At 38.6% G+C, this 18,211-nt stretch overlaps 1 protein-coding gene across 4 annotated transcripts in view; it reads right to left on the bottom strand.

Moving 5' to 3' along the window:
- The window catches only part of LOC132824484 (bromodomain-containing protein DDB_G0280777-like), a 90,043-nt gene that overhangs the window by 52,095 nt on the left and 19,737 nt on the right, over window positions 1-18,211 (bottom strand). For all 4 annotated transcript variants that reach the window (XM_060839063.1, XM_060839060.1, XM_060839062.1 and 1 more), the window contains exon 2: window positions 10,650-10,744. In XM_060839063.1, coding sequence (XP_060695046.1) covers window positions 10,650-10,744 — 95 coding nt within the window. The remainder of the gene's footprint in view (window positions 1-10,649; window positions 10,745-18,211) is intronic.

Genomic DNA, 18,211 nt, shown 5'->3' with positions numbered 1-18,211 from the left:
TTATTTACATGGATTCCAGTAATGAATTTGACAAGATTCCACATGGTAGATTAATTACTAAAGTTAGTTCACATGAGATTCAGGATGAGATTGCCAACTGGATACAAAATGGGCTTGATGGTAGGAGACAGAAGGTGGTGATGGAGGGTTGTTTTTTGCACTGGAGGTTTGAGACCAGCAGCGTTCCACAAGAATTGGTACTGGATCCACCTATGCTGGTCATTTATATAAACAAATTAGATGAGAATACAGGAGGCATGGTTAGTAATTTTGTGGAAGGCACTAAGATTGGTGGTTTAGTGAATGTTATCTAAGAGTTTTAAGTGATCTTGATTAATTGGATCAATGGGCTGAAGAATGGCAGATGGAGTTTAATTTAAATAAATACAAGGTTTTACACTTTGGTAAAACAAACATGGCCAGGACTTATACACTTAATGGTAAGGCTTTGGCTAATATTGTTGAAGAGATACTTGGGGTTTAGGTTCATAAATCTTTTAAATATGTGTCACATGTGGACAAGACAGTTAAGGCTTTTAGAACAGTTTCGTTCATTGCTTGAACTTTTGAGTATAGGAGTTGGGATGTCATGTTGAGCTTGAACAGAATGTTGATGAGGCTTCTTCTGGAACATTGTGTGCAATTCTGGTCGCCCTGCTATAGGAAGGCTGTTATTAAATTGGAGTGGGTTCAGAAAAGATTTACTAGCATATTGCCAGAATGGAGAATTATAAAAATAGGCTGGATCAGCTGGGACATTTTTCACTGGAGCACAGGAGGCAAAGGGGTGACCTAATAGAAGTATATAAATTCACAAGGGGTGTACATAAGGTGATCGGCGAGAGTTTGTTCAAGATGATGGGTCAGTTCAAACCTGGGGGCATATTTTTTAAGCTAAGAGGAGAAAGTTTATAAAAGGGCATATGGGGTAGCTCTTTTACACAGAGATTCATGTGTAGAATGAACTGTCAGAGGAAGTGGAGAATGCAGGTCAGTTACAATATTTAAAAGACATTTCGATAAGTACATGAATAGGAAAGGTTTGGAGGGATATGGGCCAAATGCAGATAAGTAGGATTAGGAACATGGTCAGCATGGACTAGTTGTACTAAAGGGTCAGTTTCCATGCTGTAAGATTATAAAAGACAACTGACAAAATGGGAAGATAAACTTTGAAGATAATGTTGCAAGTAATATTAAGACAGACAGCAAGAACTTCTTTTATTTTATAATAATGGGAGAAGCCAAAATGCCCACAGATTGGAAAATAGAGGGGAGCCAGGACATGGCAGAGACATTGAATAAGTATTTGCTGCAAAGTAAAGATATAATAGCATTTCAAAATTCCTAAATAATCAAGGGGCAAGAGGAGGACAGGAAATAAATACAATAAGCATGACTATGGAAAAGGTACTAGGGAAACAAAGGTGGCTAAACATGGATAAGTTACCAGAACATAATGGGCTGCATCCTAGGATATTAAAGAAAGCAGCAACAGAAATAGCAGATTCGCTGGTGGCAATCTTCCAGGTATCCTTAGATTCTGGGAAAGTCCTACAGAATTAGAAAACTGCCAATGTAACCCCTTTATTTAAAAAAGGGAAAGACAAAGAACAGGTTACTATAGGGTAGTTTATATCTGTTATTGGGAAAATGGTAAAGTCTACAATAAATGATGCAATAGCACAGCATTTACAGTTACACATTAGAGTCAAGCAGCATCAGCATGGCTTCATGAAGGGGAAAATCACGCTTGACAAATTTATTAGAATTCTTTGAAGAGATTACAAGCAGAATAAAGGGAAAGCAGCGCATTTAATCTATTTGGATTTTCAAAAGGCATTTGATAAGTCACCACACACAAGCCTTCTCTGGAAGATAATGGCTCCTGTTGGCGGTCATATATTAGCATGATTAGAGGATTGGCTAATTAAAAGAGAAGAGAAAATTGAGAATATTGGAAGGGGAGTTGCAGTTGCAGGGTGCCAACCAGTAGCTAGTAGAGTGCCAAAAGAATCAGTACTGGAACACAATTATTTTTTATAACAGACAAGGATGACAGAAGTGAGCGCATTATTGTGATGATACAAATTTAGGGCAGGTGAATGAGGAGGATGACAACATCTGCAGAAGTATATAGACAGGTTAAACCAATAGGCAAAATGGGGCAGATGGATTATAATATGGGAAAATGTGACATTATGCACTTTGGCAGGATGACGAGGGGAACTGAATATTACTTAAATAAAGAAAGATTTCAGAGAGCTACAGAAGAGACAAATTTGAGAGTCCTTGTGAACCACAAATCCTGACATTTATGTTCAGCAGCTGATAGGAAAGGCAGATAGAATGTTGGCCTTTACTTCAAAGGGAATGGAGTATAAAACAATACAGGGTACTAGTAAGACCAAGCTGGAGTACTGTGAACATTTTGGGATCTTATCGAAGGAAAGATATCCTGGCATTGGTGGCAATCCAGATACGGTTCACTAAACAATCAGGTGTGGGGGTACTAACCTATGAGGAGAACATGAGTAAACTGGGTTCTGAGTTATTCATCGGAATTTAGAAAAATGACAGATAACCTTACTGAAACATAGAATTCTTCAGGGACCTTAAAAGGTCAATGTGGAAAGGGTGTTTCCCCTTTGGGGAGAATCTTTGATCAGAAGGCATAGAATCAGAATCCCAACAGAGTGGAATCTGGCCCATCAAGTCCAAACCTACCCACCAAAGAGCATTCCCCCCGCCCCCATCCTTGCAACCCTGCATTACCCATGACTAATCCATCTAGCCTACACATCCCTGGACAGTATGGGCAATGCAGCATGGCCAATCCATCTAACCTGCACACCGCTGGCCTGTGGGGGAAAACCAGGGCATGTGGGGTGGGGGGGGGGGGGGGGGGGGGGGGGGGAGATGGGAAGCACCTGGAGGAAACCCTCACAGACACAGGGCAAATGTGCAAACTCCACAGACAGACACTCACTGGAAGGAAGGTGGCATCAAACTTAAATCTCTGCTACTATGAGGCAGCAGTGCTAACCACAGTCAACATGCCCCCAATTTTTGTACATCTAAAAAAATGGGCTGCATATTTAAAGGTGGAGGTGAGGAGACACTTCTTCTCTTTGAGATTAGTGAATCAGTGGAATTCTTTGCCACAGAGGGCTGGCAAGGCTCGGGTTAAGAACATTCACAGCTGAGATAGACAGATTTTTAAATCAGCAAGGGAATCAAGGATTACATATGAAAGACAGGAAAGTGGAGTTGAGGATTGTAAGATCAGCCAAGGTCTCACAATGGCGGAGCAGATTCAATGGGCTAAATGGCCTACTTCTGCCTCTACCTTATGGTGTCATACGATTTTTGATAGTGGAGCAGAAGCAAATTGACAGACCTGGGATTAACTGTGAGCTTCGAGGCCCAATCTCTGCCACCAGTGGAGTCTGCAAAGTGCTACTTTTTCGTACCTGTACTCTAGTGGATTTAATTTTACTATTCCCCAAATAGCCTTTACTCTCTTTTCCCTATCACTGAACCTTCACTCCAGTGAGCAAACTACATACAAAGTATTAAACTTGGGGACCACAGTATGAAGTTGGGAAGCATTGCTCCAGACTGTCCAACAAGTAAAAGTATGTTTCTCTCCATCATCTGTATCTGTACCCCTTAATATTTTATAATTTGGATTAAATCACGACTTTGCTATTGTGAAAAACAATACTAGCTTGGTAGTGTATTCTGTATTCCAGAGGCTGGTTAGCTCAGTTGGCTGGGTGATTAGTTTGTAATGCAGTGTCGTTTCAATTCCCACAGCAACTGAGGCTGCCGTGAAGGACTCTCCTTGTCAACCTCTTCCCTTCACCGAAGGCATGACGACCCTCAGGTTTACCATCACCAACTGTCTCTCTTTGACAGGAGAGCAATTTTCTTATCCTCTGGGACGATGGTGACCTTAGTATATTCCCTCCAGCCAATATATCTGTCCCAAAATGTGACGCCCAGCATAACTCTCAATAATTCTAGCTTGGTCTAATTGCTAGCCCATAAATATAAATGCCAGTACTTATTAGCCAATTTACTTTCTATACCAACATATAGCAATTCAATTACCTACACACCTGAAACTCCAAATATTTTGGGAACTTCACTGTTTCATGTTTGTTACCATTTAGAAAGTACTCTGTTGATTATTTGCCTACATTTAAATTCATACAACAGCTTTGCCCATTCACTTATTTTATCAATCTCTCAATAATTTCATGTTTCCAGCTACGTTTTCATTTTTCATTCTTAACATAATGCAATGGAGCTTTAGAAATAGTGACTGCATTACTCTGCAAGGTATTTAAGGTGCGCTTTAATTCTTCTGAGCCCAGTTTCCCGTTAGAGTATGATTATATATAGGAAACCAGTACCTGCACTACTTTAATAAGTGGTCTATTTGAATTGACACAGATGGACTATCTCGTCACTCCCCCAGAAGTTGCACAATTTACTTAACACCTAATCTAGTGCTGTACAAACTCAGCAATTCATTTTGATTGTAAGTTTCTCAATGGGTGAATCAAAATCAAAAGGAAGTAGTACTTGATAGGAGTAATCTATAGGTCCCCAAAGAGACGTTCTGCAGTGTGGCACAGGATAAACCAGGAAATACTGCAGACTTGTAAGAAAGGTACAGCAATAACCATGGGTGATTTTAACATGCACATCTATTGGAAAAAATCAAATTAGCAAGGGTAGCCTCGAGGCAGAGTTCATTGAATGTATGAGAGATTGTTTCTTGGAGCAGTACGTTGTGGAACCAACCAGGGAGCAGGCTACTCTAGATTTGGTTTTGTGTAATGTGGAGAGATTAATTGATGACATCATAATTAAGAATCCTGTAGGGAGTCAAACTTCAGTTTGGAGATGGGAAAGTAGTGCTCTGAAATTAAACAAAGGAAATTACATAGGTATGAGGACAGATTTGGCCCAAGTAGGTTGGGCAGGAAGGCTAAAAAGGTAAGACAGTGGATGAGCAGTGGCAGATGTTTAAGGAGCTACTCAATTCCTCACAACTAAAGTATGTCCCATGATAAAGAAAGATAATAAGGGGGTTTAAAAACATCTATGACTAAATGTGATGGTCAAGGACAATATTAAGTCAAAAATACTAAGGTATACCAAAATGCAAAGACTAGTGGCTGGCTGGAAGATTGGGAAACTTTCAAACATAAACAAAGTGGTACTAAAAAATTAATTAACAGAGCTAAGGTAAATTACAAAAGAAACTAATACAAAATATCAAGAAGGATAGCAAAAGCTTCTATAGGTATAAAAGAGAAGCAAGTTGCTCAGGTGAGTGTTGGTCCCTTGGAAGATGAAACTGAAGAGTCAATAGTGGGGAACACTGAAATGGGAGAGATGCTAAATCAATAGGATGTTGTGAAAATTGAAAAGGTTCAGAAAAGATTTACAAGGATGCTGCCAAGGTTGGAAGATGAGCTATAGGGAGAGGTTGAATACGCTGGGGCTGTTTTCCCCCCCGAGCGTCAGAGGTAGAGGGATGACCTTACAGAGATTTATAAAATCATAGATAGGGTAAATAGACAAGGTCTTTTCTTTAGGATGGAGCAGTCCAAGACTTGGGGTCATAGGTTTAAGGTGAGAGGGGAAAGATTTAAAAGGGACCTAAGGGGCAACTTTTTCCACACAGAGGATGGTCAGTGTATGGAATGAACTGCCAGAAATAATGGTGGAAACTGGTATAATCACAACATTTAAAAGGCATGTGAACGTGTATATGAATAGGAAGGGTTTAGAGGGATGTGAGCCAAATGCTGGCAAATGGGATTAGATTTATTTAGGATATCTGGTCAAATGGACAAATTGGACCAAAGGATCTGTTTCCATGCTGGACATCACTGACTCTATGACACTAATTATCACACAACATAATCTCTGGGTTAAGATGTTAAGAGTTTATGGGATATGTGAAAATTTCACGCCTTCACTATAAAAGTATTATGCACTTTGGAAGAAGTAACAAGACGATAGTACTCATTGAACAATGGGACACATGGAAGCTCAGAGAAACAGAGATCTTGGAATTACTGAAAGTGGCAGGTCAGGTTGATGTGATAATTAAGAAGGCATATGAAACAGAGGTTGTGAAAACAGGGAGGTTATGATGGAGCTATACAGAACTTTGGTTAGGCCACAACTGGAGTACTGTGTGCAATTCTGATTACATGACAGGAAGGATATGATTGCACTGGAAAGGTTGCAGAGTAGATTTACAGGATGTCGCCAAGGATGGAGCACTTTAGCTCTGAAGAAAGACTAGATAAACTCAGGCTGTTGCCTTTGGACTACTGAAGGATTGGGGGGGTGGGGGATGCAGAGATGACACCTAGATTATAAGGGACATGTTGGACAGAAAGCAGCTGTTCCCGAGTTGAAAGGTCAAACAAGGTAACGCTTTTAAGATAAAAGGTAGGAGGATTCGAGGGAATTTGAGAAAAAAACGTTTCTCACCCAAAGGGCTGTGGGGGTACTGCAATGCAGTGCATGGTAGGGAGGTTGAGGCCGATAACCTCACAATTTTGATATTCACAGCAATGGGCCTAGCACTGGAATTATGAAACGGAGTTCAGCTGTGTTGTTCGCACACCACTATTTTATGCTGTACTGAAGTCGATAATGCATGTTCTTCAACTTCCTTTTGCTGGTAACTTGAGAGTTCCAATACATTGCTTCACTCAATTAGATCTGCAAAAATCTGAACATGTTTTATTTCTATTCATGTAAATTTGCTCAACTAGCCCCATAAAAGATGACCAAAAAATGAACATGGTTGATCACCCGTTATAATGTTAAAAAAAGCTTCAATTAAGTTGCTGACAGTAGTCTTACAACTTTACATCAATCTTCATATAGCATTCTAAATTACAGCTCAAAAGTATAACTACTGTAATTAAAAATTATGGAGGTGTGCTTAGTGACATGGCAGAAAATGTTCTCTCCCAAAACAGTTACCTTGCGCTAAGCATTTGATTGCTTTGGCAGGTGGAACATAGTAAGTACTTCTATTAGATTTTAGACAATCTGACGATAAAGCCTAAAGTTATAATTGTCTTAGTGTTTATGATTACACACAATTCATTTCATTACTTTAATTTTTTTCACCCAATTCTTTCAATACAACGCAAAACAATATCAAAAGTATACAAAGTAAGATAACAAAATTTAAATCTGGAGACTGCAGAACAATGATGCAGTGAAAACAATTTTTTTCACGTTATTCCAGTTACTTTACTTTTAGATTATCGGATTGTATTCTTCAAGGGTTTGGTTGAGGTTTGAGTCCTCTGAGTGGGTACTGCTGTTCAAGTCCCTTGAGGTGGGTTTAATTCAGATTCGAGTCCTCTGTGTAGTACTGGGGTTCATGTCCTCCCGAGGTAGGTTTGATTGAGGTTAGAGTCCTCTGCGTGGTATTGGAGTTCGAGACTAGTGGGTGGGTTTAAGTGAGTTTCAAGTCCTCCGTGCTGTGCTGGGATTTGACCTCTGTGTTTAAGCAAGGTTCGAGCTCCCATGAGGAGTCAAGTGAGAAAGGAGTTAAAGTTCCCTAGTGGCGATACATGAGGCTCTGAGAGTCTTTGTTCTGGGGGAAGAGTGTGGCTTGGATTGTGGATTGCGAGGGGTTTCTCTTGTTACGAGCGTAATTTCAGTGAGAGAATGCAAAAAAAAAGAAAGCGCTGAAATTAAGGTTGTATTAATACTTGGGTTGAAAAAGGAAAGTTTCGATGTAAATTGAGCCATGCTGAGAATGTTTGAGGTTTAAAAATTTTGGTTTGTTAAAATACTGGTTCGGAAAATCCTTTGAAGTAATTGTTTTGCCTTGTTTGAATCAGGATCTCAATTCAATGTGTTTTGTGGGCTATGTAATGGGGCAGATTTTGTTTTTACATTGAAACTGTACAACATTATGTCCTTTTTAAAATGATCAAACTTGTAACCTTAAAGCAAATTGATTGAGTGCCATGAGCTCCTGATTTGTTTCAAATTCTACAATGTCTGTTTAAAAAAAAGTTGGGTCAGTGATCATGCTTTAGCCAGATGACAATATTGTATTATAATATCTTTGCTGCTATGTTTTTAATGTAGAATGTTCACAAAGAGTGCATTTTTAGTTTGATGTTTTATTAAGATTTCTGAGAATATTAGAAGATGAGGCTGAGCTGTTTCAGTTCTGTTAATTATCGTTAAGACTTCTTTGGCCTCCTTCATATTGCAAAGTCAAAGCATGTTGATCTGTACCAAACTTGCCATTGTAATTCTGACTGTTTTATTTAGGAAGTTTCATTTGGAGAACATTTTTATATATTCTGCATTTGTTTCCCATGAATATTTGAGATTTAAATCTGAACTGAAACTGCCTCTTCAATTGCTAAAGCACAGCAAACACTGTTATTTTCTTGCTTTTCCAGACTTTTGAAATACCTTTCCTGACAGCTTTCACGTTAGCCAAGTATTAATTTCTTAAAGGAAAATAATTTCCGAATAGCCTGAATGGGGTTCCCCGAGGGTTTGATTTTAGGACCACTGATTGCTGTTTATAATTGACTGAATTGTTTAGGCAGCACAATTTAGAAGCTTATGGATTGCATAAAACTTGATTAGGTCATAAATAGTGAACGGAGTAATAGGCTTCAAGAATTCAAAGAATGCTGAAATAGGCAGACAAAATTTAGTGTAGTTAAACGTGTGACTGTTTTCATACTGATAACCACCTTGGCAAGGAAGGAATGAAAGAGGAAATGCAAAGATGCTTTCAGCAGCTAACATCTTCTCTGGAGTTTCTCCATTCACAGATAAAGCATGCCTTCAGACCATCACCCACCGCCCATCTCTCCACAACTCGATCCAATGTATTCATTCAATCAGCTCCCCAGTCATGAATGAGCATGAAAAGTGAAGAAGCTAACAACAAAGTAGAGGTTGGTACGCTTTTTGTCAGTGGCCTTCCTATGGATATCAAACCACATGAGCTTCGCTTTGTCCTTCAATCATTTAAGTGATATGAATGTTCACTTATTAAGCTATCACAACAGCCAGTTGGCTTTGTTACGTTTAACAGCAGAGGAGGAGCAGAAGCAGCAAAGAATGCTGCATTCACCTAGCCTGCTGCTGCTGCGCATTCAAATACACTGGTATCCTCCACCTGAAGCATTTCCGGAAGGATGGAAGTCTCATCAGCTTTGTAAAGCATTTAACTGTCTTTATCCAAGAATTCAGATTTCTCCAAGGAGTGAGGCACAAGGGCAGACTGAATTTTGTTACCAGGTTGGACTTTACTAAAGGAGATTTTGGAAAACTAGCTCGTTATCACTCAACCTGGAGGGGATGGAGTGGTCACTAAGGACTGCGGATTTAAGAACTTTACTGGTGATTTTAAATTAGATTCCCTACAGTGTGGAAACAGACCCCTCTGCCTAACAAGTCCACACCGACCATCCAAAGAGTAACCCATCCAGACCCATTTCCCACTGACTAATGCACCTAACATTACGAGCAATTTAGCATGGCCAATTCACCTGACTTGCACATCTTTGGACTGTGGGAGGAAACTGGAGCACTAGGGAGAATGTGCAAATGCCACACAGACAATCGCCCAAGGCTGGAATCAAACCCTGGCGCTGTGAGGCAGCAGTGCTAACCACTGAGTCACTGTGCTGCCCTAACATAGCCAATTCGCTTCCATTTTCCATAGGGGAGGATTTTCAAATTCTATTTACTACAATGGACTAATAATGTTTGTTGTTATAATCGCTGCATGTTGTGCATCAATAACTTGCTTAAATACAGGCTATCAGAGTCTTATGGCAGTGCCGTATCAGGTGAATATCATGAACTGATAAAAGGAGTGAATGAGAATGTGTATTGGATATGAGCAGGTAGGGAAAGAATTAAGTTCTGAGTTTTGTGAAACTGAACAGGTTCAGCTGAACACGATGCAGATCAAATAAGAACTTGCAGTTAACAATGGTGGAAAAGCATTCATTATGTAGTGCCATTTAACAATATTGGAAGCATTCAGTTTGTAAGGTCAGTTTTACAAGGTGAAAAGTATTCATTATGTCAAACCAGTTAAGGCTAAGATCATTCATTGTTTAACATCAGATGGCTTAGTCTTTGCTATTGACACTCGCTGATTATAATGGTCACCCAGTCAATATGTATGTTGCCTTGTCTGGATGCTCCTCCCTGTAAAATGACTATATAATTCATTAAGAAACTGCTATTCCAGAGAAGACTGTGAACTCATGTCACTGTGCACATGGGCGATCGTTCTGTCTCCCTCCAGGGCCCAAAATAAAGATGGAGGTAAAACTATACTGTGTCGGGAGGGTTATGCTTCAACTGAGGGGGGGGAAAAAGGAATGACAATAAGAGTCCATATCTTAAGTAGCCAGTTGCTAAAATTCAAACATCAGAGGCAGTCCAACATTGTTGCACCAGCACAGATTGCCTGTAATTCTAACATCTCTCTTTTATTGCAATAGTAATAAACTTGATTATCCTGACATGAAGTACAACTGAACAGTTTAAAATATCTAATAACAATTAATGAAGTATGCAACACTTGCCACACCACTGACCTAATATCTTTGCGTTGGTAACATCCTCGAAGCAGCTTGGAAACTAGGTCCTCCAAGAAATCCCAGTTACTGACCAGCAATGCATCTTCAAATTCCTGGTAGAAAAAGTCTTAATTAAAAAAAATACAATCACCAAATCTCTATTTTCATCAGAGGCTGTTTTAACTACGACAACATTTTAAATTGCTTCAGCTAACAGGACAAAATAACATGTTTTATTGAAAATAAAACAATGAATATTTGTGAAAGTATATTGTAAATTACATATGAATTAGGAGGTGTTTTGTAAACTAAATGCAGAGCAGCTCCATATTATGCAAAGAGAAGAGTTGCCAGACTATTCACTACTCAGTCCAGTCTGGACTAATTTATTCTCCAAAGGTTACACAATCTAATTCTACTCATTATTTCATATGTGTTGGCCATAGAATCTAATAATGACGGGAATTAATACACCCAAGGAGGTGTATTTGGATCTGAAAATGGTACCCCAGCAAATTGATTCACCTCCCATAACTTTAGAAGTGGGGATCTTCACTGATGACTGCACACAATGTTCCACAGCATTTTTGATTTGTCAGCTACTGAAGCAGTCCATGCCCAAATGCAGAAATGATTTGGAGATGCCAGTGTTGGACTGGGGCGTACAAGTTAAAAATCACAACACCAGGTTATAGTCCAACAGGTTTAATTGGAAGCACACTAGCTTTTTGAACGACGCTGATCAGCTATCACCTGACGAAGGAGCATCGCTCCGAAAGCTAGTGTGCTTCCAATTAAACCTGTTGCATTAACCTGGTGTTGTGTGATTTTTAACCAAATGCAGAAAGGCCTGGACAATATCCAGATTTGGGCTCACAAGTAACATTCATGCCATATAAATGCCAGCCATAACCCAGCTCAGTAAGAGGGAGAATCTAACCACTATTGCTTGACATCCAAAGGCATCAAGATTACTGAATTACCCACTAACATTCTGGAGAATAATATAAATGAGAAATTGCACTGGACTAAACCATACAAGTACTGTAGCCACAAGAGCAGGTCAGAGATCAGAAATCCCACAGCAAGTAACTCTCATCCTGATTCCAAAAAAAAACTTGTGTCATCGACAAGGTGCAAGTCAGGAGAATGATCGAATACTCCCCACTTGTCTAGAGGAGAGTACCCAACACTTAACGCTTGATACCACTCAGGACAAAGCAGCCTTTCTGATTGACACATTTACCAGCATTCTTCCCTTTAACACCAAGCTCCGAAGCCACAGTATGTACCATCTATCAGATGTACTACAGAACTTCCCAAACGGTCTTTAGACAGCACGCTCCAAACCCACCATCAATACCATATAGAAGGATAAGGGCAACAGATACATAGGAACACCATCACCTGCAGGTTCACCCTCAAGCCACTCAATCCGCAGTTGAAAACACAATTGCCATTCCTTTAGTGTTATTGGGTCAACATTCTGGAAATCCCTCCCTAATGGCAATGCTGGCCTACCTTGGGCAAACAGACTGCAGTGATTCAAGGTGGCAATTTATCATCACCTTCTCAAGGGCAACTGGGGTTGGACAATAAATTCTGGCCCAGGCAGTAACGTTGCACAAATGAATAGTAGAAAAATCAGAATACCGTTGTGTTATAGGACTATTCAGGAAATAAAAGTCAATTTCACTAAAGACGACCAAATTTTGAAACTGTGTGCATAGGTGGGGCAGTAAAGGTGGTGGCCTGATGCTAATAAGTGTACTTGGATTCAATAGCAACTGCAGGCTGAACATCACCACAGGAAATAAATGTATTTTTTTCAAAACATTCACATTTATAAAGGTAGTACAGTACACTGAACATGAACGCAAAAGACAAGTGCAAACAGTGACATCTCTACATGTCAGTGAGTGGTGTCTACATTAAAATACTTGAGGCTTACACATTGTGCAAAGCATAAAATTCACCAAGATGACCAAATAGAAAAGTAAAAATAGCTTTCAGCTACACTAATGATTCAAATTGATTGCTTCTCTTCCTCTATTTTAAAGTTTATAGTAGTTCATACATGAGCACAAATATGACAGGAGCTACTGGTCTGAATTTATTCTTTATTGTCCTTAACCACAATTTTGTATTCTTCCTCCCACTTTTCACATGTTCACTTTTGGGTTTGTGGAAAATAAATTATTCCAGTGATCAGCCTATGTTCTTTCCTATTTTATAGATATTTAACATACAAATTCATGTAGGGGACAAGGTTTTTCTTTGATCATAACCACAGTATTTTAAATAAAATGTGAAATTAAAGAGATCACAATCACTCTCCATGCCAAGTGAGATGTGAAAGACACCAGATAAAATGTCAGTGGCACCATCTGTTAGCATTTATGTTGCCAGGTAACTGAAAAACATCAAGTACAAGCTTTGTCATAGTGTTCCAGGCAGGCATAAAGGCCCCATTTGACACCAGGATATAATCTCCATCTGTGCTAAATTTCGCCACAGTCAATATTAGGTAATAGTAGGAACAGCGGTGAAAAATGAAATGAAAACTCCCACTGTCCTCAATTTGCTCTCAAGGTGTCAGTACTATAAAAAAAAGCCATGACAACTGAAAAATTAACAGAGAAGCTCTGAGTTTTAGTCAACAGTTTTCCAATTAAAAGTACTTGCCAGCGTGTTCCAAGGCCAAATAAGCATATTTTACTGAACTATTGTTTAAATGCACTCCTTGTTAATAATGTGACACATTGTTCCCGTGTGTAGTTGGGAAAGCACAGGAGGTCAGGCAGCATCTGAGGAGCAGGAAAATCGACGTTTCAGGCACAAGCCCTTCATCAGGAATGAAGGGCTTATACCCGAAACATCGATTTTCCTGCTCCTCGGATGCTGCCTGACCTGCTGTGTTTTCCTAGCAACACACTCTCAACTCTGATCTCCAGCATCTGAAGTCCTCACTTTCTCCTACACACTCTTCCTGTTCAATATCAGAAGCTCAACCTTACAGATCTCGTTCTCTATTCTTTTCCTTTGCTATCAGATGGCAACTTTCAGTATCTTGCCATTCACATCTCTAGACATTCTTTCTTTCTCCCTTCAAGGCCACTCCTTTCAGCCTTGGACCATGACCACATTTTGGCACTTAAAGTCTCCTCCATCTCACCTTTTTAAAGAATTACTTTCAGCTATAGTAATTACATCAATTTTAAAGAATTGTTCTTTTTCCTACCGAATCTTTCAATTACTCAAAACCTATTACATTTCTAATTTGACCAGTTCTGAAGAAAGGTCACAGACTGTCCACAGAGGCAGACAAACAAAGTTGAGTATTTCCAATATCTGCAGAAGTCTAGTAGTATCAATGGATGGAGAAAAGTGGTTAACAACACTGGGTAAAATTGGGATTGTAAGGTTGTGTTTTTTTTTGTGACCACAATCGCAGAAGACACCCTCACACCCCATGCAGTGACAGGCCCTGTGCTGCGTAATCACTTCATACTTAAACGTTTATGTCACTGGACAGCCAAAGTATCCCTAAGCTGAATTAATAATTGTTGAACCAAATAGAGCACTCAAAGAACCAATGGTACCTCACCTTTCACCTCATTCTCCAAGTGGTTAGCTAGCCACCAAAAGATGCAGTTAGCAGCACAGCCAGGTAGAGACAACAGGTGCATTACTTCCAGTTCGAGTGCTATGTGAACAGATAATCATTGTGTCAACAGCACTGGCTTTTAGTTCAAGTTATTGGCAGGAGTCACAGCCATTTTGCTTTTTAAAGGCAACTTGACATCAGCAAACAAACAGTGCTAAAAAATATTAATTTAGTCTGTAGACATCAATAGCAAAAGGACTGCCAGAGGAAGTGGTGGAGACTGGTATAATTACATTTAAAAGGCATCTGGATTGGTGCATGAATAGGAAGGGTTTAGAGGGATATGAGCCAAATGTTGGCAAATGGGACAAGATTAGATTAATTTAGGATACTTGGTCGGCATGGACAAGTTAGACCAAAGGGTCTATTTCTGTACTGTACAACTCTGACTCTAAAAAATCTATTCTTATTAGCATATTTCTCAATGTGATAATTTTTTAAAAATAAAACTTCAACCACTATGATTAATTTTAAATCAAACTGATGTTGTATGTTAGGCAATTTTCTTTTTCTGTCAGACTCTTGCAATATTTAGTCTACATTCAGACAATACCATGTTGAATTGAAATTTATTTTTAAGTCTGACAATGCATACTATAAATTTGGAATCACTAAAGACAGAACTAAAAAATCTTTATCTCATTGTTATGGGACATAAATTCCCTTCTATGAAATTTCAGATCCATATGACAAAATTTAATATATTTGTTGAGTTGACTGTATTTCCACACTTAAAAACATAAGATGGCCATTTTTCTTGAGATCAAAGCAACATTATTATTTTATATTATCCTCATGTCCTCTTAACTCAAAATTCAAGTATTGTCATCATCTGTTGTCAAGTACTTGTGCGAACGAGGTTCATACATATATTCCTTAAACAGTGATTTCGATGTTCTATAAGCAATACCTGCATCATGCTAACATAAAACCAAAGCATGCACAACCCTGACTGCCATCTTCACCAAATATTGAATGGAATCTTAACCTGCAGATGCGAACGAAACACTAGTGCACTACTAACCCAATTTCAAGCTATTTCTGAATATTACTAATTATAGACTGCTTAAATTTAACAGATCCCAGGGCTAGCTCTTCTGTGGAAAATGTTATCATAACAACTTGAAACCTAGTTATTGTGTAGTGTGTGAAGCATGTTTAAGTTATGCAGCTTGAACAACATTTAAAGAGTTTTTATTAATCCCATTACTAATGACTATTTTTAAATTCTCAAAATCCTACAGGAGACTGTTTTGTCCAACATATCTCAAAGAGGCACTCTTTCCATCAGGTCTATAAAAGACCAATCTAATTTGTCCAACTCTGCTGTTCGTTCCCAATAGACTTACTTTTAGATTAGATTACTTATAGTGTGAAAACAGGCTTAGAATATTTTTCCAAATTTCTATCCATATCTCTTATTATATTTCTTTTGAAAAGTTTTATTGAATCCTACACTCTTGCAGATAATGTCAATGATCCTAAATTTCTCAATCCACCTGCCAGAAAAACCTGTTTCTCTTTATTTACACTTTCCAACAGGCACGATTGCTCCAGTGACTACACTTCAAGTATTTAATTGGCTCAAAAGTACCTTAGGACATACTGAGGTTATGAAGATATTAAATAAATTCACAACTGCTTTCTTGTCTCAAACTCTATCTCACTCAGTCAATGCAAGTTTTGACCATGCTGTTATATCTTCCCTAAACCTTTTCTGCTCCAAGAAAAGTCATCCATTTCCTCTAGCATTTTCAGAGGACTGAAATTCCACATCTTGCATGTCATTCCGGTAGATCCTTTTCGCACACTCTCCAAGGACAAATGATCAAAGAACAATGCTATCAGTACCTGAATCTGCAGCATAATTCAAACATCGTCATCTGAATATTCCAGTGGACTGTGATGTTATCACACATCTAGGAAAGAAAGCTTTAAACTAATACCCATTCTGACTTCTCTCTTCAATAACCATCTAGCCTTTGACTTCTATTTATTATTTAAAATTCAGAAAAATCCTCAAAACTCTTATAAAGTCATTGTGTACATGCAAGGAATAAAAATATATGAACCACGTGCAACTGTTTTATCTATGTTCTAAATCCTGCTGAAATGTGCATATACCATATTTTTCATTCTGTAATTGAAATTGTGGAGATTATGCTAATTCAGTCACCTAACAAAGTGTGCTGGATAATTTAGAGAGTGACATTGTTAAAAAAAATGTAAATCAGAGTGACCTTACAGCAGATTTCATAGCCACTACCAACTGAACTTTGCTGAACAAACTTCAATTTTACAGTATTGTTTTTAATCTGGAAAAAAAGTACACGCCCGTTAAACCCAAGGACAATTGACCTGCAAACCACTGTCACAGAAAACCAGAAATCACAAGCTTACCAAAATCACTTCTAAGTACGATATGAAGAGTATGCCTGACATACTGTTTGGTCATAATGAAGAATTATCATGCCATTAAAAACTGGCTTACACTTGCATGAACAAGCTCTAGCACTTAATAGCCTTCATACATTTGAATGAAGAATATTTCAGAAAGATACCAGGATAGAAAAGTTGGTGGAGAAAGGCAAATTGGACAGGAGATTCTAATTTCCACATTTAAGTATGAATGAAATTGGACTTAGATTTCCAATTATAGCCTCATTGCAATTTATACAAAATCCATGTCATTAATGATGGGTACATGCTCAACAGCCAAACTAAAGTTTATGAAAATGCTATGCCAATTCCAGATCTTGAGAGTTAGATTTGCAAAGATGGCAGAGAACTCAGAAATGAGTCATTCAAGTGGGAGAACACAAGCATAACAGAACCATCCACTGGGTGAAGAAATTTTTCATGCCTGTTCCAAAAAAACCTACCCTTAAATTGTGACCACTAATTGGGAACATCTTTCCTGCATCTACCCTGTCTAGTCCTTTTAGGATTTTCACAGCTTTTAGAGATTCCTTGCTCATTCTTATAAACTCCAATGAATAGAGTCCTAACTGATCCAGTTCCTCTTCAAATACAAGCCTTGCCAGCCTAAACCTCTGTCACACTCCGTTCAGAGTCATTAGATCTTCCTCACCATTTGAGAGTATTCTGATCACAACAGCCTAACGCTCCCAAATGGTTTTCATATTGCTTCTGGCTTTTAGGCCAAATACTCAACTGAATCTTCTTTCATTGAAAACAATCTCCGTTCTTACTCTAGCAAAACCCATTCATAAATTGTGAAACTCAAATGTCCTTGTAACTTTGCTTGCTCTAACCTAAACAACTTTAGCTTGCCCAAAGAAGACGGAAGTCCTTTATCTCTTATGACTCTAGCAAATCTCTTTGAACACTGTCTGCAACCTTGGCATCTTTCTTTGGTGCCCAGAATTGAACTACTCCAGCTGTGGCCTAAAATGAATTATAAATATGCAATATACCATTCCTTAACTATACGGCTACATTAGTAAAACCAATGATTCCTAATACTTCAACTGCTTCTCAACCTGTCATATCACCAAAGACATACATGCATTTTCACCAGCAGGTCCCTCTGCTCTTGAAAGCTCATTTAAATTGCACCATACTGCTCACACTTCCCATTCTAATACTGTCTGTTTTGAATCAGTCAACTTTTGTCTTACAGCATTCATCATCTGGATCATTTTTCTAAATTTAAAAGAAGTTGTATATGCAAGATGTTGATGAATGTGGTCACCTTATACAAAATATATTTCAGCTACGTTAGGAATCAGGACCATTAAAGATTGCATAGTGTCTTTCTTAGAATCCTCGGGAAAGATTCTGGTACTTTCAAGATATAGCAGAAGATTCTAAACATTGCTTGGTATCAATCGTCAGTCTTGTTGACATTGGTCAAATATTATTAAGGCAATGCTATTTGAAGATTTAAGTG

Source organism: Hemiscyllium ocellatum, chromosome 18 (genome assembly GCF_020745735.1).
Source record: "Hemiscyllium ocellatum isolate sHemOce1 chromosome 18, sHemOce1.pat.X.cur, whole genome shotgun sequence".
Lineage (NCBI taxonomy): Eukaryota > Metazoa > Chordata > Chondrichthyes > Orectolobiformes > Hemiscylliidae > Hemiscyllium > Hemiscyllium ocellatum.
The sequence above is the reverse complement of the archived record's forward strand: the minus strand, read 5'-3'. Positions and strand labels throughout refer to the sequence as shown.